The 22400-nt window shown below is 35.2% G+C and overlaps 4 protein-coding genes and 3 non-coding genes across 7 annotated transcripts; 1 reads left to right on the top strand and 6 right to left on the bottom strand.

Annotated features, from left to right (window-relative positions):
- Positions 1-11022: 11022 nt before the first annotated feature.
- On the bottom strand, positions 11023-11094 carry TRNAP-CGG (transfer RNA proline (anticodon CGG)). Its single transcript has one exon. It is a non-coding gene; the product is annotated as a tRNA-Pro (tRNA).
- Positions 11095-11262: 168 nt separating this feature from the next.
- On the top strand, positions 11263-12997 carry LOC133312598 (pentatricopeptide repeat-containing protein At1g09190). Its single transcript, XM_061513822.1, has one exon. The coding sequence runs from the start codon at positions 11313-11315 to the stop codon at positions 12756-12758; it is 1446 nt and encodes a 481-aa protein (XP_061369806.1). The 5' UTR covers positions 11263-11312; the 3' UTR covers positions 12759-12997.
- A 230-nt stretch (positions 12998-13227) lies between these two features.
- LOC133312534 (uncharacterized) lies at positions 13228-14460 on the bottom strand. The gene is made up of 4 exons (XM_061513755.1): positions 14056-14460; positions 13877-13944; positions 13563-13788; positions 13228-13443 (listed from the first exon to the last, which is right to left on the bottom strand). Exons 1-4 carry the CDS (start codon positions 14132-14134, stop codon positions 13331-13333), a joined length of 486 nt encoding a protein of 161 aa, XP_061369739.1. The 5' UTR covers positions 14135-14460; the 3' UTR covers positions 13228-13330.
- Positions 14461-14591: 131 nt separating this feature from the next.
- On the bottom strand, positions 14592-15514 carry LOC133312528 (22.7 kDa class IV heat shock protein-like). Its single transcript, XM_061513742.1, has one exon. It carries the CDS (start codon positions 15436-15438, stop codon positions 14869-14871), a length of 570 nt encoding a protein of 189 aa, XP_061369726.1. The 5' UTR covers positions 15439-15514; the 3' UTR covers positions 14592-14868.
- Positions 15515-16152: 638 nt separating this feature from the next.
- Positions 16153-16225, bottom strand: TRNAA-AGC (transfer RNA alanine (anticodon AGC)). Its single transcript has one exon. It is a non-coding gene; the product is annotated as a tRNA-Ala (tRNA).
- Positions 16226-18369: 2144 nt separating this feature from the next.
- Positions 18370-20941, bottom strand: LOC133312428 (GTP-binding protein SAR1A-like). Its single transcript, XM_061513618.1, has 3 exons — positions 20575-20941; positions 19937-20068; positions 18370-18882 (listed from the first exon to the last, which is right to left on the bottom strand). The coding sequence occupies exons 1-3, from the start codon at positions 20701-20703 to the stop codon at positions 18562-18564; spliced, it is 582 nt and encodes a 193-aa protein (XP_061369602.1). The 5' UTR covers positions 20704-20941; the 3' UTR covers positions 18370-18561.
- On the bottom strand, positions 19341-19458 carry LOC133312633 (small nucleolar RNA snoR83). The gene has a single exon (XR_009751717.1). It is a non-coding gene; the product is annotated as a small nucleolar RNA snoR83 (small nucleolar RNA).
- Positions 20942-22400: the final 1459 nt, after the last annotated feature.

The following is a 22400-nucleotide window of genomic DNA, read 5'->3' as shown; positions in this document are numbered from 1 at the left end:
TTATGGTTAGGATTTATAATGAGTACTTCAAGCATAACCGAGCTATCCTCACGTTTTTCGTCATCATAATGATAAGTTCCTAGTTCTTCGTAATAGAAATGGAGCAGACTAGATTCGACTGGCTTTTGTACATGTGGGCATGGAAGTCAAAAAGTAAGATAGGAGACCAATTAAACATTTTTCACCGCATTGCTGGCAACAATAATAGCTCAATGAAATCACAAGTAACGAGACAAGTAGAGTCGGCGAAACGGGCTCGGCTCGGCGGGTCAACCCGTCAAACGGGGCGGGTTGAGTTTTTCAACTCATCTCAAAAGTGGGACGAAGCGGGGCGAGTTCATTTTTTGGCGGGTTGATGGCGGGCATAGGCGGGTCAGTGTAAAATAGGCTCGGGCTGGCGGGCCAATCCGCTCAACTCGTCAAACGGGGCGGGGCGGGCTGAGTTTTTCAGTCTACTTTCAAAAGCGGAGCGGTACGAGCTGGCTCATTTTTTGGCGGGTTGATGGCGGGGAGGGGCTGGGCGGGGCGGGAGGGGCCGCCCACTTTGCCACCTCTAGAGACAATCATGAACAAGGCTACAAAAATTTCCAAATTAAACCGAAGTCATTCTAATAGGTTTATAATACAATTTCTCAGATGAAACTAAATCTGTGCTTTACTTTATGGGAAGGAAAAATATTTATCTTTTTAAATGACACAATTTGTGTCATTTTACTCTTATAAAGAAGTGAGATATACATATTTTTTTTTATCAACCTTCTTTTCTCTTTTATCTATCTCTTTCACTCTCTTAAAATGACGCAACTTTACATCCTTTCAAATGACACACTTTTTACATAGGTTAATGCATGTTCACTTAAAACATGTTATATCTCTCAACTATTAAAAATCCTGTCTCTCAGAACAGAACTTAATGCAACGTGTCCTCCGTCGTCATAATCATAAGATCAAGCAAGGCTAGACGAGATGTTCTTCTTGCGAGTGAATTCATCTGCATTTGCATTGCAGACTGACGGCATTAACATACGCAAAAGTTCTAACATGTGCGGATTGTTGCACCCTATGCTTTAAAATATTTTAATGATGACACAATTGATATAATTAAATTACAAATCCTAACAACTTTATTTGTTGATCAAAAACAGGATGATTTTTGTTGGGTGGTTATAGCATATCAAAAGGTTGTTGAGATTCCAAATCTGAAGATAAGATAAAGCTTGAAGTTGTTGCAGTCAATTGAAGATAAAGAGCAGAATCAAAATTTGAAATTAAGAGATAAGGATAAAGTCTAAACAACATTATCATGGGAGCAAAAGTTTATGAAATTTTTTTTTACTATATATATACCCATGCTCCAATAGTCTCACAGTGAAGCAGCAAATGTGATCTAAATTTTTTAGCCTAAGACTTGTGTTCTTTTTTAACTTTTTTTACAAGCTTAGGTTTTAAGTGCTTCATCGTCACCTTTGAGCTTTTCTAGAAGTATTAGTAAGGTGGTTCATTTTAAGTTGATTTTTCTCCGTGTGTGGAGACTTGCTATTGTTGATAGTAACAATAGGTGTGGGCTTATCGGTGGATAAGTGTAAACTTTGATTTAAAGGGTTGAATCAAAGTAGTGTGCCTCAAGAGTAGATTAGGATCTACTTGTACTTGAGTATTTTGGCTCATTGAAATTAGTGAAGTTTTTTTTTAAATCCCATTGGATTGAAATCCAAGTGGGTCGTGGTTTTTTACTCCTATTGAGCCTAGGAGATTTTTCCACGTAGAAATCATTGTGTTTTTTTTATTTGTGCATCATTCTTGTGATTTCCTTTTATTAGTCACCAATTCCAAAACCAGATATTCAAACAGTAGTAATTAAACAGTGATAATGTTGACAAATTCAACTAGTAACCAACACTTAATTAACTCAAATAAGGCATCTTAGTTTCCCCCTTTTTTGACATCATCAAACTTTGGAAAATATTAGGCATAATGGAGCAAGAGGTTTCTCAAAGTGACAAGGGTACAATGATTCATCAACAAAAGTACCTCAAAGACCTTCTAAAAAAATATGGGATGGAAGCCTCTAAGCCGCACAAGACTCCAATGGGGACTGTAGATAGATTAAGTGAGGACAAAGAAGGTAAAAGTGTGGATGAAAAAATGTATAGAGGTATGATTGGATCACTTTTATATTTAACAGCTAGTAGGCCTGACATTGTGTTTAGTGTAGGCTTATGTGCACGTTTTCAATCCAATCCCAAAGAATCCCATTTGAAATCTGTTAAACAGATATTAAGATACTTAAAAGGATCTGATAACTTAGGATTATGGTATCCTAGGGGTGCTAATTTTGATCTAGTGGCATATAGTGATGCAGATTTTGCAGGTGACCTTGTTCATAGAAAAAGCACTTCAGGTATGGCTCAATTTCTTGGTCCTTGCTTGGTTACTTGGGGTTCAAAGAAACAGAATAATATTGCATTATCCACTACTGAAGCTGAATATATTTCTGCTGCCCTTTGTTGTGCTCAATTGTTATGGATAAAACAACAGTTAATTGACTTTGGAATAAATGTTGGTTGTATGCCTATCCTTTGTGACAACTCAAGTGCTATAAGTATATCAAAAGATCCAGTGTTGCATTCAAGAACAAAACACATACACATTAGGCATCATTTTTTGAGAGATTGTACAGAAAAATGTTTAATCAAGTTGAATTTTTGTCCCACTGAATTTCAAATAGCAGATATTTTCACTAAGCCGTCAAATAGAGATAGGTTTGAAAAATTGAGACTAGAACTAGGCTTGATTAGTTCTACATAAGGATTTATGTGACCCCCAATATGGATGCTTGAATTAGAACCAAAAATTTGTTGTCCCGTCTGCATACTTATCATCACTTCTATATTTTTTTTTTAAAAAAGAAGACCCTATTCCACTTTATAAAGACAACATCACCTACACAAGACAAACTCTAGGTCCTTCTAACTATACACCTAGATTTCCATAGCATTTGGTGACTGTGTGGAGCATGATTCAATGGATGTGGTACTGTTATGCATACTCATGAAAAACATGTTAGTTAGGTGACCAAGTTTTGAGTGAAAACACTACTGAGTGAAAAGGTACTTCAAAACTTGTATAATTGATCTGCTTCTTTTTGGTGGAAAAGTGCATTCTGATTTATTGATGACTGTCATTCACTTTTTTCCCATTACTTTTTCTAATCTCTATTTGACATCATACTAACCATTCATGAGCAGAAAGATAATTCTGCATATTTTTGTTCCATTAGTATTAGCAGAAAACTTACATCATATTGTGAAGAGTATGTCCAGATATATATCCTATTTATCTTTGATCCACATGCCAAGTTGAGGGGGAACAACGAAAAAAAAGGAGGAGGAAGAAGAAGAAGAAGGAGAAGATGATTAAAAAAAAAAGAAAAAAGAAGAAGGAGAATAAGATGAACAAAAAAGAAGAAGAAGAAGAAGATGATAAAAAAAAAAAGGAAGGAGAATAGAAAAAAAAAAATTAAGAAGAAGAAGAAGAAGGGGAAGAGGATTAAAAAAGAAGAAGAGAAGAACGAGAAAAAAAAAAGTTATAAAAAAAAGGGAGAAAGCTTCAAATGTTAATTGTCTCATGGCATAATACAACATCCAAACAAATGTCATTTTTTTGTTGTTCTTTGCAACCTGAGTCATCTTGCCAATAACACTCCCAGCTTCTAACAACTAAGAGAGTTCTTTAATCCTTCCATTTCCTATCATCTTTTCCTTCATGCTTAAATTTTTCATAAACTTTATTCTACTTGCACTTTTCTGGTTAAAAGGATTCATAGATCATGAATTACAAGTCCATGAAGCATCCTTGAAGGTGAATAAATTGTGAGTTAAACACTTGAGTGTCTTCTATCATGAATATTGCAAAATACACCATGCCATTGCAAAGTGCTCTGCTGCTTCCCATTTGCTTTACTCTTTCTCATACATCTCTTGCTCCATTATGCCTAATATTTTCCAAAGTTTGATGATGTCAAAAAAGGGGGAAACTAAGATGCCTTATTTGAGTTAATTAAGTGTTGGTTACTAGTTGAATTTGTCAACATTATCACTGTTTAATTACTATTGTTTGAATATCTGATTTTGGATTCGGTATCAATTATTCAACTTGATCACATGACATGCTACATTGTTGTTGCTATATACAAAACTAGCTCGTTGACTATGAAAATAGTTTGTTATTGCTGAACTTCAATGTTGGATTGATCTGTCAAGCTACTTGGATTTCTAAGGCATCAATTGTTTGTCATCATCAAAAAGGGGGAATTTGTTGCACCCTATGCTTTAAAATATTTTAATGATGACACAATTGATATAATTAAATTACAAATCCTAACAACCTTATTTGTTGATCAAAAACAGGATGATTTTTGTTGGGTGGTTACAGCATATCAAAAGGTTGTTGAGATTCCAAATCTGAAGATAAGATAAAGCTTGAAGTTGTTGCAGTCAATTGAAGATAAAGAGCAGAATCAAAATTTGAAATTAAGAGATAAGGATAAAGTCTAAACAGCATTATCATGGGAGCAAAAGTTTATGAAATTTTTTTTTACTATATATATACCCATGCTCCAATAGTCTCACAGTGAAGCAGCAAATGTGATCTAAATTTTTTAGCCTAAGACTTGTGTTCTTTATTAACTTTTTTTACAAGCTTAGGTTTTAAGTGCTTCATCGTCACCTTTTAGCTTTTCTAGAAGTATTAGTAAGGTGGTTCATTTTAAGTTGATTTTTCTCCGTGTGTGGAGACTTGCTATTGTTGATAGTAACAATAGGTGTGGGCTTATCGGTGGATAAGTGTAAACTTTGATTTAAAGGGTTGAATCAAAGTAGTGTGCCTCAAGAGTAGATTAGGATCTACTTGTACTTGAGTATTTTGGCTCATTGAAATTAGTGAAGTTTTTTTTTAAATCCCATTGGATTGAAATCCAAGTGGGTCGTGGTTTTTTACTCCTATTGAGCCTAGGAGATTTTTCCACGTAGAAATCATTGTGTTTTTTTTATTTGTGCATCATTCTTGTGATTTCCTTTTATTAGCAAAAATTAGAAAATTATATTAAAAATTATATTTGAATAAAAATAAAAAAGAGAGATAGGTGCTACTACTCAATTCAACCCCCCTTCTTGAGTACCACTGGGACTAACACGGATGAGTAATCGAAATTAAAATCAATGCTGAAAGCTTGATCAGATGTCAGTTCATTACAGAAAATTTAAAGTGGAGTACCATTTCTTTGATTTGCAAATCCGTTGTTGCTTCATATTATTGACTGTTTATTGGCCAAACCATTGTCAATTATAATTTGTGCTAATTGAACGTGTTGACTGTTTGACATATCACCACCAGACCCTTCCTTGAACTTCCAATAAACTTTGCCATCATTGTGGAAGGATTAACATTATTAAGTCCTATATGCACGAGATTGCAATCTAACTAAAAGAACACTTAAAACTCACAATCACAACAACTTAAGTGGTGGGAAAATAAGCATAAAAAAGTAATAAATTGTTTTAGAATATTCATATTTATATCATGCATAATATAAGCACTAAATCAGAGAAATATAGACCTCCAACAGCACAATTCAATAAACAGAAAAGTATCCATCCAGATTAAGAACTCCTTCCTTGTTCACAAACACGGCAAGGGCTTCTGCAGTACGTGCACCATCATACCTAAAGCACTGCACATACAATTTGGTGTTATGCGGGCAACGGATGAAGAGCAACAAATACATATCAGTTGAATTTCTGACACTGTTTCATAACAATAAAAGAACAAAAGTTTTTTTTTTTTTTTTTTTCTGGATCAATTACATGTATCCTTCACAGGAGGTAATCCTATTAGAGGCGGGTTGAGATTATGACTTTAAACCCCTTTCAAAGATGATACTGGAGATGATCGAATACATGTTCTCACCTTATATGCTCAGTTCTCATGTGTCAACTAAGCTACATCATTTGATTATAAAAGAACAAAGTTTGAACTGAAACATACGGGAAAGGGCTCACTTCTTTGGTCGTATAGATCCCTTAGGAAACCATTGAATTAAGGGCTAACCAGAAACCCCATATTTGCTGCAGAAGCTTTTTTGGTCATCAAATTCAACCCGTAGCAGGAGAAGCAGGCGTGTGAACTACAACATTGGTCAAAGATGGTTGGAAAACCAATACATGTACATTGTTTTGAAAATTATGATTTGAGTTAAATTAAACGAGAGAGGATATTCTTACTACTAAAATTTTCTACTACTAACTTATTACTTATCTAATCACCATTGAATCAAGGAGAAAGAATGCTAAAAAGTTTTTGAAAAAAGAGAAAATGTTAATCCAATAGTGATTAGATAGGTAGTGAGTTGGTAGTAGAAAATTTTGGTAGTAAGAATATCCCTCCTCAAATTAAATATCCACCCACTATTTAGTAAAATATGAAAGAAAGGAAAAAAAAAGTGAAAGCCTGAGCCAAATTCAAATCATCGTACAAGAGAGGATAGGTTTTGAGGAGATCCAAGAACATAACTAACCTTCCCAATCAAAACGTAATTCACTTTTCTAAAACTTCTTCCAAGTATTCTGTAACACCCCGTATATATCCGGTAATGTTATCATACTATCGTATTAAGCAACGCTTAATTAAAAATGCAGAATATCTTTTTCTTTCCAATTATGATGTCCTTATCATTACCAACTTGCTTATTAATCAATTAATAAAACATCGTCTGTATGTAATTGCAATAAAACAGCTAACTGAAATACCTCATAATCATAGATAATAAAAGTGTGGCTCTAGTCACGGAACTACAACAACGTAGACCGGACCATCTAACAGTTTATACAACTCCAAATCAAAAGCACTAACATACAGTGTCATGGACAATCCCCATGCTCACTCAAATAAGGCAACATGCCCAACATCAGTCTCAATAACAACATAAACATAAATAGCGGAAAACATAAACAACATCCATATCCAGTCATGGCAGCAAACAACATACTATCATCAACTAAGCTTTGGCCTCCTGCCACCAGAGGCATCAGTCACCAAACTACCAGAACCTGAAATAAGCATTCCCCAAACGTGGGGTGAGATCTCTAAACAAGAAATCTCAGTAAGACGAGGGGTCCTCAAGGATCTTCCACCCCAAGCTCACTTACATGTGCAATATAAGTTTTTTAAAAGCAGATATCATCATCAGTTCTAAAACAGTGCAATGTAGCAGATAATCATGCCATGTATGTCAATTCTATTCTACTGGCCAGAGAAATGCAGGATTTACATACGCTAAATACCCACACTAGTGCAAGACGCTACTTGCATTCACCCCGGATCACCATCTCGTATGACGCTACATACTCAGGTTACCGTCAAGATGAAACAACACATGCATATTAAAAGCCATTACACATAAAGCTCAACAGCATTTCAAATATTCAAAGCATGTAACACAGCATGCATACAACCATACCCCCAACGGGACATGGTGGAACCACAACATGGCTAAACCGAGGACACGAAAGCTTACCTTGCAAGCTAACTCCAAAAGCCAAGAGTCCACAGCTCAAAGTCAAAACACAGCAGATTCACAATCTGTTATGGACCAATACTATATCAATAATAATGCAACACAAGCCTATAAATTAAAGACAACGTCTTTCCTTACGTTTTACGTCTTAAGGCTCCATACCAAGCCATAAGTCCTTAATCACAACGATTCTGACTTAGTTCATTAATTACAGAAGTTCAACTTCATCAATCTAGGGTCCACAAACCCCCAATAGCCTACTGTACACACAGCACAGCTACTGTTCTACGAAATCCCAGAATATCCGGATATTCCTCGGGACCATATCCGGATATGCCATATCCGGATATCTCACTGGACATATCCGGATATGCAATATCCGGATATCCAGAATCCCATATCCGGATATCTAATATCCGGATGTCCAAATCCCATATCCGGATATCCAATATCCGGATATTGTTCGGGCACATATCCAGATATTTCACGACAGAATGCAGAAACTGCATTTCGTGAAGATATCCTTCCAAGGTTGGGTTTTTACCGATTTTAAACACCTAAACATGCAATTCTAGGTGTGTTCAACATTACCCAACAACAAGTTATCATCTTTTAGCCATTAGATGCATCAAGGTACCGTTTTTAAGCCATAAAACTCAAGTTAAAGGTTGGTACAACATACCAAGGCTCAAAACTCAGAAGTAAAGCTCCACACTCTGCCTCTCCAAGTTTCACTTGAAAGGTACTCGAAAATGCTACCAAAGCTTGGCCATTTCCACACAAAGGAAGCTTCTTGGAGCTTCACAAGCCAAGAACAAGACTCTCACCACCTCAACTCAAGAGGACAGCCCCTCCAACACTCACAAACAGCAACCCCAACACAGAACAGGGTCAACAACACAGCCTCAAAGCTACTCTCACCCCACACCAAGTGTTTAGGAGAAGGATTTGTGAAGGAAGTTGCCTCAAAGCTCAAGAAATGGAAGAGGAACACAATGGAACAGTACTCAGCAGTTAGCCAGCCTGAAGACTCACGTAGAGAATGAGTTATGGCCTAGGGTTTTGTGCTAACAAGCCTATATATAGACACTTAACAATTAAACACACAGTATTAACTTTAATTGCTACGCTTAGCATTTTAATCCCAAACTTTGGATTCTGAAACTACACATTTTTCAAAGAATTATCATATTTTTCTTATAATTTTCTGAGCACCTTTCCAGTACGCGCTTTTCCAAGCCAGTACCGGTTTCTAGCACCATTTCTCATTATTTGGACTTGAAACTCGTTTTACAAGTCCTACATAGTATTCTAGTAATTATCATGCACTTACATTAATTTTTCGGGATACTTTTTCGGTACGCATTTATACCGACTAGCAGAACCGGTATCTTCACTTTTCTTCTGAAAAGCGACTTTCAGCATTATTACTCAATTACTATAATTATTAAAGCCTCATAATAATTATTAGGGTCAATTATGGAATCATTTCCTATTTTCTCATAATTTATTAATTAAATTCCTTAATTAACGGTGCGGGTTCTTACATATTCCATACCCGGATGCAAGTTTTTTCAGTGTCCACGCCTGACATTGAAAAGGCAATTTCAGTTCAGTTGCCATCAAATACTAAGGTAAACTATTACAAGTAAAAATAAAAATACTAAGGTAAACTGGGGAGAACAATGTGTGCATGAATTGAAAACCATAAATACAAGGGAATAGTTTACCAATTCCCTGTATTTTGTTACATGGCTTTTTTTATCGTACATGTTGCTTTGTGAAAGGATATTTTTTTTTTATCAGACATGTCCATGTGATTTTTTAATTTTTACAAACAACAGCGATATATGAGATAAAAAAATACCATAGGTCAAACTAAAAGTGTGACATCTCATCTAAGAGCTGTTAGATAAAAAAAGATTAACGGTGACATATGCTTATAAGTTAAAGTTGTTGATTTTTTTGATCTGACGACTCTCTGATAAGCTGTGGAACTTTAAATTTGATAGTGATATCAAACGATTCTGCCCCTATATATATAAGAATTAACTTTTCTTCTGTCACAAGATATAAAATTATATCATACAACCCCAAAATGACCTAGTTTTGGGTTAAAAATTAAAATAAACGGTATTTTAGTAAAATTAATGATATAAAGAAAAGTATAAAATTTCCAAAATATCCTTTATGTTTAAACCTAAACCCCAAAACGATGTTGTTTTAGAATTACATGAGATAAATATTATTTCCCGTGATAGAAACATCTTTTTCATATATATATATATATAGGGATTAATATTTCTTATGTTGTATGAGATAATTTTATCTCTTATATACATAACAATGTGTGGGACCCATATTTTTTCTCCTCTTAACATGACCCCCACACACTTTTATGTGTGTATATGAGATAAATTATCTTTTATAACATGAGAAACATTATATATATATATATATATATATTGACTGCAGTAAATGTAGATAAACTATCTACTTCACACCAAAAATGATATTATTTTGGGTTAAAAATTAAAAAAAAATGAAAAAATTATTATAACCCTGTAATAAATTATAATTAGATAACTTAATTATATCGACTGCAGAAAAAATAATTATCCTTTTAAAGGATATAACTTCCCGTCAATCAATGATTAAGCTTTATTGGGTCAAATTTATTAATTAATTAGTAATTCGTAATAAAAATCAATAAATTCTAATAGTTAATTTATGAAAATCAATGATTAAAATTTAAAATGACACAAAATTATATCTTTTAAAAAGATAAGGATTTTTCCCATGAAGTATAGTTAAGGGTGTGTTTGGTACAAGAGAAATTTTTTGGTGACCGGAAATCATGATTAATGGGAATACAGTAGAAATTGAGTTTATTTGGAATCTTACGAAAGAGGTGTTTGGTTTGCCAAAATATTACCGGGAATATTGGGTAAAAATTACTGATTCCATATTTGGTTTAGAACGAAATATGACTTGGAATATGAGGTTATTTTACAAAAATAACCCCAAACTATTTTTACTTTTGTAATTGATAGATTGGGTCTAGATTTTTATGTGTATTGGGATATTTTTGTCTCAAAATTTATTGTTATGCTTTCCCTTTACTTGATATTCTGAATTACTATATTATTTTTGGTAATCTGAATAGTGACTTTTCTTTATAAATCAAATTACCGGTAATTCTTGGATATCCGGTAATCGTAATTTATTCCTTCTAACAAACATGATAATTACATTTACCAAAAAAAGATTACTTGAAAGAAACACAATGTCACCACCTGATTCCAAGGCACTAACATAATCAATCACAAAGATAACGAAAAGAGGATCGGATTTAGCTGAAGCCTTTGAAACCCGTCAACAGCAATTAAATTAATTATTATTTTTTGGCTTTCTTTTAACCAATTCACATTAAAATTAATAACCTTAACGGGGTGTTGCGAGAATCGAACTCGCGACCTCTCGCACCCGAAGCGAGAATCATACCACTAGACCAAACACCCTATCTTGATGAAATAAAGTGATGAACCTTAATTGTACCTACAGTTCTCAATTCTCCTCCAAGCCTTTTCAACTATATTAACATGTCCAAACGTCTTTATTGTGTACGAGTAGTCACGGCATTGATGGAGTTCATTTGTGTCTAAAACTAAAAAGTGAAGCTGAGTTGAGATATGAGAAAGAGGTGTTATGTTGTTCAACTTGAAATCATCAAATCCCAATGAGCAGAGAGATTGAGCGCAAAATTCTACGTCTCCTTCACGGTGGCAACACACGAACTCAACTCACCCAAATCCATGCCCACTTCCTCCGACATGGCCTTCACCAATCCAACCAAATCCTCGCTCACTTTGTTTCCGTTTGTGGCGCTCTGCACAGAATGCCATACGCCACTCGCATCTTCACCCAAACCCAAAACCCCAACATTCTCCTCTTCAATTCCATGATCAAAGGCTATTCTTTATGCTCACCCTTCGACCAATCCTTTCACCTCTTCTCCCTCATGAAGAACCGCGGCATTTTCCCCGATGAGTACACTTTCGCCCCTTTGCTCAAGTCCATTTCCAATCTCTCTCACTACAAACTCGGCCAGTGTGTTCATGCCCATATTATTAGACTTGGGTTCGCACGCCACGGTTCCGTTCGTGTTGGGATTGTGGAGTTGTATGTGTGTTGCGAGAGAATGGAGGATGCTAACAAGGCGTTCGACGAAATGCGTGAGAGAGATGTGATTGTTTGGAACTTGATGATTCGTGGGTTTTGCAAGTTGGGTAATTTGGACAAGGGTTTGAAGCTTTTCAGACAGATGAAGGAACGGAGCGTGGTTTCTTGGAATCTCATGATTTCTTGCCTAGCGCAGAGTAAGAAGGATGAGAAAGCTCTTGATATTTTTCGTGAAATGTTGGAGCAGGGTTTTGAACCAGATGAGGCCTCATTGGTCACGGTGCTGCCTGTCTGTGCTCGCCTGGGAGCTTTGGATGTTGGGGAGTGGATCCACTCTTACGCAAATGCCGAGGGGTTCCTGAGAGACGCCATTGCCGTGGGAAATTCGCTTGTGGATTTCTATTGTAAATGTGGTAATCTGCAAGTTGCTTGGAGCATTTTCAATGAGATGCCTCGAAAAAATGTTGTTTCTTGGAACGCAATGATATCGGGTTTGGCGTATAATGGAAAGGGTGAAGTTGGGGTTGACTTGTTTGAGGAGATGGTACGAGAAGGCATGACCCCTTCTGACTCCACTTTTGTAGGAGTTTTGGCATGTTGTGCTCATGCAGGTTTGGTGGATAGAGGGCGTGAACTGTTTGCTTCTATGACTGTAAAGTTTCAGCTTTGTCCAAAACTGGAGCATTATGGCTGTGTTGTTGACCTACTTGGGCGTTGTGGGCATGTGAGGGAAGCTCATGACTTGATTAGAAGCATGCCCATGAAGCCAACTGCTGCCTTATGGGGTGCACTGCTTAGTGCTTGTCGTACTTATGGTGACAGGGAAATTGCAGAAACTGCAACAAAAGAGCTCATTAATCTTGAACCAGGAAATTCTGGAAATTATGTGTTGTTGTCAAACATTTATGCAGAAGAAGGGAAATGGGATGAAGTTGAAAAAGTTAGAGTATTGATGCGAGGAGGCGGCATCAAGAAAGTTCCAGGGCAGAGTGCAACAGGATAGTCGCAAGGAATAGCTTCGTCTTTTGGTCGACCCAAAATGTGACATAAACAAAGTATTGCGTCCTGAAGATTGGAGGATGCCACCAATCTAATTTATAGTATATTACAAAAGAAATACCAATCAAACCAATTCCGGACATTTCTAACATTTCATGGCTTTCAACTAGAAAGGAACCAATGGTCTGGATAAGTCGAACTCAAAATTGGATGTAGGGATTGGTTCAAGAGCGCACAGAAAAGTAGCTTATATTTTTGGCAAGTGTTTCTTCTTTTTATTTATATTTTTTGGTGGACGATTTAAATTCTTTTAAGATAAAGCAGAGTCCAACTAGTTTAAAGTATCTGACACCGAAAGAGTAATATAGGATTTTTTAGTACCCTTATGTAATTGCGTTTGATATTTTGTTGATCCATACAGAAATGCACTAACTAACTGTAGTATTTCATTTGAAATGGAAGTTTTTCCTCAGATTGACAATACAATACCATGCACCTTACAAGGAAGCTTTATCCTTTTGAAACTTGTAAATAAGTCAAATGAGTATATCTGTTTCTTACTGCTAGAACATCATCTCACATTACATAAACCGCTGCTGCTGCTAGGATGAAGTGATAGGATCTAATCAAAATTGGTAACTTGCCAGCATTGTTTATCTCTCCAATGTAGTCTCCCAAATTGAAATTCCCTGCACGTAGCTTACATTTTGTTCAAACAGAAATATTTTTTTTTAAAAAGGAAGGAAAAATGGAAAGGAAGTTAAATCTGATATTATACATCTCTGTGGAAAATAACTAGCATCCTGACCTCTTTGTCTGGAGTAGCTGCAGCCAGCGTTCAGTGCATATCTCATCTGTTGTACAGTGGCTTTGTTGTAGAATATGAAATTGGAGAGTATGTTATCAATGCAATTAAGCATTAGCTGTGTTTCGGTTAGGCACGGTCCACTACAGAAAATATCAGTTGCCTCCGGAGGTATGTTGATATTCCCAGATGGATCTAATCTATATGCTTCTTCACACCCAACATAAATCTGTGAAAGATTTAAAAACAGCCAAAAAGATGTTAACATAAAGCCACATGCTTCCAGCAAATGCCATCAAATATTTATTACTACTTACGAGCTTATTGTCAAAGCACGATAAGGCCTCTTCCATGCTCTGCCCCTGCAGCTTCCCTTCTGCAGCCTCTGTTCATTATTATTCACGCATACACATGTTCCATCACAATTGTAAATATCAGAATCCCTAGTGCACAGAGTAAATTATTAGAAAGATAACTTGGTTGAAGCCAAAATTACCTGAGTAGCAGCAGAATGTTGCAATGGAAATTAAACCAACGATGAATAAATTTCCCTTTAGCATGAGTGCAAATGTCATGTGTATAGACTTGTGGAAACAGAATTGAGTGCATTAGGGGAAAGCAAATGCCTGATCTTAATATGAATGTGATGACGTTGGTATTGATTACTAGCAGTTTGGTAAGCAAAGTGGTAATATGAGCTGAATACAGTAGGCCACCTCACAAAGGTCTAATAATGGGAAAGAAGAAAATGAATCAGAGGTTGGTTAACAAATAGCACCAGTTTATATCGGTAACGGATGCGGACAAATTCACTGACACAATAAGTTAAGCAATATATTAATCAATATTTAGTCACCAACTCGAGCTTCTTATCTAACTAGTTGAGTATGCGACTTGAGAACCTCAATTAAGTCATACATACAACAGGATAGATAATAGATTTGCCATTATATATTCGTCGGCTAGGCATTCCTATAAGAAGATTCTGTCATTGGTTTCAGGAAAAACTAGAAAGAAATGAACACTCAAAAAGAAAGGTTTGGAGATGCTGGGCATCGTTAACACTTCTAATATAATGCAACGTTAAGAGAACAAAAGTGGACAATGATTTGCAGGAGCCATCTTAGTACTTTAAAAAGAGTTTATTGTATTAGACACCACATACGAAACTAACTTGTAATTAGATACAATAGAAGCAACTTCATTCACTCTTATATCCAAGATCAACATGTAATTTATTCACTCCACGTGAAGGGGGGAACAAAAAAAAAAAAGTTGAAACGAAACAGCTGAATATTATTGATTCAGATCACACTGCAGCCTTGGTAGCTTTGATATCCTCGGCATTAGATTCTTGTTGAGCAATGTTAATAACTTTAGGCTGTCTTTTCTTGTCCTCAGCAATCTTGGGCATCATGATTCTTAACACCCCATCTTCAAGATGTGCCTTAATATGATCCAAGTCTGCATTGCCTGGCATTCTGAATTGCCTCCAGAATTTGCCATTAGTCCTCTCAGCTCTGTGCCATTTCTCACCATCAACCTCCTCCTCTGCCTTTCTCTCCCCACTGATCCTCAACACCCTGTTATCTTCCACCTCGATCTTTATATCATCTTTCTTCAACCCCGGAACATCCAGAGCTATAACATGTGCAGACGAGGTTTCCTTCCAGTCAGCACGCGCCAAAGCCAGAGTTTCAAGGCCTTTGGGGATGTTGAGTGGGGTTTGCTCCAGAATTCTGAAGGGATCATCAGATTGGAGCATCATGTCCCAAAGGGTTCTCGTGTACGGCATTAAGGCATTGGTTGTGCTAACGGTAAGGGACAATGCTACAACCACAAACAGAAAAGACATCATATTTCTAAATGTAGAAGCCATTCTGCAGAAAATTAAGTCAGATAATGTATTGTTTCGTATATCTTCTTTGTTTGTTGGAGGTAAAAAACTAAACGTTAAGGTTATATATAGCAGAGGCTCGATCAGAGTCTAGTTTTCTAGATTGTTCTTGATATTTTACGAGAACAAGAAACAATGAGAAACATCTAGGACAGTCTACACACTATAGGCAGGACGAGATTTTAGACTGTTCAGGAAAAGCATAGAAGAGTAGACACGTGGCAGTGTGAACACATGCTCAATGACATAAGATTCTTACCCCTGGTATTTTCATTAGAAATCTCTACTCTACCATACATAGTAAATAGGAAACATTCCAATTTCCATCGTCCGTGTCTTTTTTAAATATTATAAAATGAAATTATGCGTAGATATACTTTAAATAAATATTAAATTCTTGATTTATGAACATGTACGTAAGATTGAATAAGATTACTAGAAAGCACTTAATATGAATGGGATGAGGTCGGTATTAATTCCTCAGTTGTTTGTCTTTATGATCAAGTTGTAACTGGATAGTAATAGGAAAGAAGAAAGTGAATCAGAGATTGGTGAACGAATAGCACCAGTTTATATAGGTAACGGATGCAGACAAATCGACTGATACAAAAAATAAAATCAATGAATTAAAAGAATGTAGAGAAATAATCACTTCAATAAAAAGAAAAAAGAAAAAAGAAAAAAGAATAAATGAATTGGAGATGCGGGGTATCGATCCCCGTACCTCTCGCATGCTAAGCGAGCGCTCTACCATCTGAGCTACATCCCCATTTGTTGAAGTATTAAGCCACATTTCTCTTGATTAACAGCCAAAATTTAACATAATCCGTGTTATTTTTGTAACCTATAGAAATGATAAACGTTTGCAATGAATGCTTAAGAATTTTTTTTTTTGGTATAACGGGTATCCCCATTCATCACCTTATTTCTGAAAGCTACCCTTATGCATTAAACTTTGTTACCGGAAGAAGGATGAAACTAATTCTCCTTTAAGGAGAGACACGTTCTATGGCTCCTAAATTTTTTTTCAAAAATTTGCTTGCTTGGGACCAAATTTGAACCTCTGACCCAAATAAATCTAACAACTTTCATGAATGCTTAAGAATTTAAGACGAGCAAATCCAAGAATTTTGATGAATGCTTAAGAATTTAAGATGATGTGTCATTTCATTGAAATCACAAGAAGATGGATACAGGCCAAATAATCTGACTGTGAAAAACAAAGACTTGGAATTTAATATTAGATAATTCAAAAGTAAACAATTCATCTACTTCCTATTTTGTTAGGCTTTGTTACCTACGCATCAATATTTATACACCATCCTTATATCTTGTTTTATTGAAAAAAATAAATTTAAAGAGAGAAAATGTTGAAATATTGCTTTTTTATTTTATTATCTTAAAAAAGTAAAATGAGAACATGTTAAAGATAATTGTAAATTGTTTACCAAAAAAAAAAAAATATAATTGTAAATTGATGGGCATGTTCTTATTTTTCTGGGGCCCTTACTAGCCGCGATTTTTATGGGCTAAAAAAATTGTTTTTGGTGATGAAAATTGTACATGCATATGATGGTACATGCATAAAACGTGTCTAATTATTCAAGAAAATAAAAGCTCAATTTGGATTTTGCACTGATTTAAAATACATAAGAAGCTGCTCAAAATCGAGAAAACCTTCAGCGGATATAGGTACATTCATACCAAAAGAGGTAAAATTTTGGGATATAAAGAAAAACTTGAGTAAAAATAAAAAAAAAAAATCCTTTTTTAGGAAAAAGGAGGATCGAATTCGTTGCATTGAAGAAATTTTCCTCAAAATCATCAATAAGGCCTACGTATATTTACTTTCTACTTTTAAGAATTTCAGTTTCAAAATTATTATCTTTATATACTAAAGGGTTTCAAGTCTTTTTATTAAATCAAATTTTTAAAAAAAATCACAATGTTATCTTATAATTAAATCGTATCAAACTTTTCTTTATTTGCATATCATGCTTTTACATATTAAGAGAATTCATGTATTGACTGAAGATAAGCAGTTTTCAAATGTGGTTAGTTGTTTTGCCTTGACTTAACTGAAGAATCCATGTCGTGACCGAAAATACACAGTTTTCAGCTATATGGTTAGTTGTTCTGTATTGTCTTAACTGAAAATATATAGCTGAAAGCTGTGTGCGTGTGATAGGATAAGAATCCACGTCTTGACGGAAATTAGACAGTTTTCAGCTTGTGGTTAGTAGTTTTGCATTGACGTATTAGATCCTCAGTCCCACTATCACCTTTTGCTTCTAGCTCTGTTTCTCCATTAAAATTTTCAAAAAAATGATACGCACATGTATATTCCCCTTATAAACTCACAAAAATTAATGTAGGTCACTGATGATAAAGGAAAAACAGAGGTTGTCTATTGATATAAACAGAGGTTGCGATTTTTGCCACAGCAATTCTGGTTTATCAGACTACGATACAGATAACAATGTGTTTAGATTAACATATTTGAAAACAAAAACACTTTTTGTAACTTTCATATTCAAAAATTGAAAAAAAAATGTCAATTTCTATAATTAATTGATTACTAAACACCTATTAAGAATCCATTAGATTTAAATATTAAAATAATTACCTTAAAAACAATTGATATAGATAAAATTAAAAAAAAATTAATGTCAACTTATTTTTACAAATAGTATTTCAAAAGTTAATTTTATTTGAATGATAAATTAAAATTACTTTTGAAGTATAATTATAGAGAAGCTAATGTTTAAAAAATTGCGGCGAAACATTGTTTCGTGTGATAGATTTTATGATTTGTCTCACAATCTCAAACAACTATCTGCAAGAACATTTGTGCTTTTTTTGTTGTACAGATGTTGAAAAAGTGTTCTCCTGTATAGATCATAGCCCTCTCTTTTTCTTCGGAGCAAATGATACGATGGATTAATGAAAGAGGGAGCGGTGTCTCAGTCATTATCGCAAAAAATATATCTGAAATATACTGCAATTTCTCTCACAGCTATTTGAACTAAGAACACCTACAATTCATAACTACAGGAATAAACTTCTAATGAGATACCAAGCTATATTTTACTAAATACTAATGAACTATTTAATGTATTGAGAGAGCCATTTGAAACCATCTCCGTAACCCATTTTCTTCACAATACTGCACATGAATACCTCCATAGGACGGACATTAGAATCTGACAAATTTACCTTACCCTTGCCTGTTGTGAAATTGATCAGGCCCAAATGGTAACGCAACTCTTCTTCTGAGGCAGCATATGGAATGTCGATCTTGTTCCCAAGAATAAGGAAAGGGACAGTAGCCAGAGAATCATCAGAGAGGAGAGCATCTAGCTCTTTTTTTGACTCAGCAAATCTTTCCTTGTCATAAGCATCAACCAAGTAGACCACTGCATCTACCTGCATCAAAGAAAGATGAAGCTTACTCTAGATCATCTTAAAGTAACAAGAGAGAGAGTAAAAAATAAATCTCAAGCAAGAGAACTACTTGAGTGTACATACTTGCATGTACATACTTGCATGTACCAAATCATAAACATTTAATGCTTGAGAACAATAATGCAAGAAACAACTAAGAACCAACTTAATTACCAAAAAAGAAAAAAGAAAAAAAAGAAACCAACTTCTGAGAATGCTAGATTTGTTAGGAGAATCAATATTTTTAATGAGATACTGTTAGTAGCCCTTCTAAAGAGGGGAAAAAAAAGAAAAAGGTAGCATTATTAAAGCATGAGTTCCCAAAATGATGCCGGCTTCTCATGCCAAAGATTATTAAAGCATGAGTATCCGAGTAACCCTTGATTTAAGTGTATAATATGCCCAATGAGATTCTATAGGAAATATTGCTTCTGAAGCAGCTATGTCTGATAACATACTATTAGCAACCTTCTAAAGAGAAAAGGCACTATCAGCGAATTACCATGTAAAATTTCTGCCTCCCATGAATCAGATAAACAATAACCGTTTAGCTGGGATTATGAAGGCAGCAATCCTTTAACTTAGCTCTAGCCATACACAGCTTAATAGATAACAGTTCTACAATATATTAGAATATTCCGCAACTGGAGAGTAATTTTAATTAACAACTTGATCATTATAGTGCAATTCCTGCAATGAGAATAGGGAGAAAACTTTGTAATAGCTAACAGCGAAAACTACAAGTTCACACATTTTGAGTCGAACCTGTTGTGCAGCTTAATATCTGCAATTGCAACATGATCACCGCATATTAGCATGTACACAAAAACTATATTATATTGGAAAGCAAGACTTAATCCTTAATTCCTAATATATCTATCATAGCTAAGTGGCATCCAATCATGTGTTTTCATAAAGTGCATAATTGACTTGCATTAGACTCCCTCTTGGGATGCACTTGCAAATATGCGCACAAAAGTGTGAGTTTGTGTGTGTGTGTGTGTCTTTGGAGAGAGAGAGAGAGAGAGAGAGAGACCTTGGCATAGTAATCTTTCCAGACTCTTCGAGCAATCTGGTGACCCCCGAGATCAAAAGCTTTAAACTTGATCTTCCCAATACTCAACTCCTCCGATGTTGGATACTGTGTTGGCTGATGCTGGACTAATCTCTGCCAAACCAATTCCCATAATAAAAACATCACACCAAAAATCAGGACCATAATATAACCACAATAAACCATGGTAATATACAGGAATATAGCCAATTGCTGTCAATGTGTCAAGCTTGCCAAAACCACAATAATTGTTGAAAAAAAATAAACAAAATCCAAAAAAAACTTAAAAAGACGTTTGATGTCAAAGAAAAGATAGACCAAATCATGTCAATATACAGGAATATATCCAGTTAGCCATGTAACCATTTTTGAAACACTCCATCTCATATTTAAATTGTACAAAAAGCATTTTAATTCCGAATAAATATTATCCCAAGCAATTAATACAGCATTTATAATTATTCCAAGCACAAAGCAATTCACACTGCGAGGGCAGGGAGATATACAGAACGGTTTAACGGCCGTTTCTGACGAATGAACACACAAATAATCAGAAAAGGAGAATGACAGTGACGAAACGAAAAAAAGAAAAAGAAAAAAGGGTAAAGTGGATGAGAAACCTCATCTTTGAGCATATGAAGCAAGGTAGTCTTTCCGGCATTATCGAGACCTAAGAATAAGATCTTGGCCTCCTTTTGCCACAACCCAAGCGATGCTAGAATCCCATAAAACCAATCAAACAAAAACATCGCCTTTTATGATCGATTCTGAATACTACTCCACTCCCGATAAATATCAATCTCTCAAAACTCAAACAAAGCTCAAAAGTTTTCAGTACAAAAGATCTAACCCCAAAAACAGAGTGAAGAGAGAGAGAGAGAGAGAGAGAGAGAGAGAGAGAGAGATGAAGGATTGTATGATCTTTTAGTGTTAGGTTCGCTGCAACAATTTGATTTTGATGTATCTACTATCTAGCAGTGGGACTGTGGGGGTCGAACAATGGGGAGAGACTGGTAACCGGCTCAGCCAGTTAGGGTTTGGTGGACGTAGTTTTTTACCTAACCCGAATTAAGCTTGATAATTTTTATTTTTTTTATACAAATAAAAATTGAATATATAATCTAACCTATTATCTACATTAACTATAAATAAAGCGAACCCATTACTAAATTATTCAAAGGAGATGGATGAGTTTATATTATACAATTAGGGAGAAAGACGGTCAAACAATCGAAGCTTATGAAAGTAATTAAGATGTGAACTCAAAAAGAGCTGAGTTTGATTGACAAAATAAGTGAAAGAAAATGACAATTTTAATATGTTAATAGAGTCAGGATGATTTCACATTGGTTAAAGTTACATTTTTAATTTTCTTAGTTGATTCTATTTATATTTAATAGTTTTAATTTATTAAATATTTAAGTCATTAACTAAATCAATGATAAAATTTGATACAAAACTTTTTATTCTTATACGATATAAGATTTTTCTTCCAATGTCCGAAACAAGGGAATTTTCTTTTTATTCCAATATAGGTATGCGGTGTACTGGATAAGGCTATAATGATAGTAGTTGTAATTATATTTAGACTAAATATCCTTTTTAGACCCTCGAAATATTCACAAAGTCTTTTTCAGTCCCTCGCAATAAAAAAAGGACAAATTGATCCTTGAAATAATAAAAAAGATGTCATGTTCATCCTTCTGTTAACTTCCACCTAACGGCCCAACTAACGGTGCACAGTTGGCACGTTAGTTTGCTGACGCGGCTTAGATGTGAGACACCGTGGAAGACGAGACGATGATGTTTTGGTCCCTGTCAAAACCACGAGGGCCATTTTGGTCCCTCTCAAAATGCACAAGGACGTTTTTAGTCCTTGACAAAAAGCACGGGGCCCTTATTGGTCCCTAACCATAGAAAAACCAGAAGACATGGATGTACAAGAACTACAACTACGTATATTAGTTAAAAAACATCAAAAATGGTAAACTTAAACATTCATCAACCCTGTGAAACATAATAGCTTGAACATGATTTGAGTATCATTATATTTGAAGACATGGATGTACAATAGTGCATTACAAAATAAAGCCAACTGTCAGGAATTAAAAGAAAGGCCTCTAATACAATATGGCCAAAATTTACAAAGAAAACATTGACATAATAAGGCCTCCAAATACATAATGGCCAGAATTTTCAAAAAAAGTAAGTCACATAATAATAAACCCTTCTCAGTTGGCTCATGCACTACTCCCAGGTCATATACAGCAGCAGGTCATTTTCTTGAGGCAGACCTTGGTGGCCTAAAACCAGGTGAGCTCATGAAGGCCAATAATCTGCTTTGTGTGCCACTGGTTGCTGCATTCATTGTTTCATTACTCAACAGCTCATTTGCCTGTTGTGGATTTGATGGAGGTGGGCTGTGTAACACCCCGTTCTAGAACCG

This window comes from Gastrolobium bilobum, unplaced genomic scaffold (assembly GCF_033153095.1).
Source record: "Gastrolobium bilobum isolate Gb01-03AN ecotype WA unplaced genomic scaffold, APGP_CSIRO_Gbil_v1 utg2897, whole genome shotgun sequence".
Classification (NCBI taxonomy): domain Eukaryota; kingdom Viridiplantae; phylum Streptophyta; class Magnoliopsida; order Fabales; family Fabaceae; genus Gastrolobium; species Gastrolobium bilobum.
Note: the sequence above shows the minus strand (reverse complement) of the source record. Positions and strands in the feature narration are given on the sequence as shown.

Coding starts and splice junctions, on each gene's coding strand:
- LOC133312598 (XM_061513822.1), top strand. CDS start 11,313: ATGAGCAGAGAGATTGAGCGCAAAATTCTACGTCTCCTTCACGGTGGC.
- LOC133312534 (XM_061513755.1), bottom strand. CDS start 14,134: ATGACATTTGCACTCATGCTAAAGGGAAATTTATTCATCGTTGGTTTA. Junction 13,945..14,055: donor AACATTCTGCTGCTACTCAG/GTAATTTTGGCT, acceptor AATAATGAACAG/AGGCTGCAGAAGGGAAGCTG. Junction 13,789..13,876: donor CGTGCTTTGACAATAAGCTC/GTAAGTAGTAAT, acceptor AATCTTTCACAG/ATTTATGTTGGGTGTGAAGA.
- LOC133312428 (XM_061513618.1), bottom strand. CDS start 20,703: ATGTTTTTGTTTGATTGGTTTTATGGGATTCTAGCATCGCTTGGGTTG. Junction 20,069..20,574: donor TTCATATGCTCAAAGATGAG/GTTTCTCATCCA, acceptor TTGGTTTGGCAG/AGATTAGTCCAGCATCAGCC. Junction 18,883..19,936: donor GGAAAGATTACTATGCCAAG/GTCTCTCTCTCT, acceptor TCTTTGATGCAG/GTAGATGCAGTGGTCTACTT.
- LOC133312528 (XM_061513742.1), bottom strand. CDS start 15,438: ATGGCTTCTACATTTAGAAATATGATGTCTTTTCTGTTTGTGGTTGTA.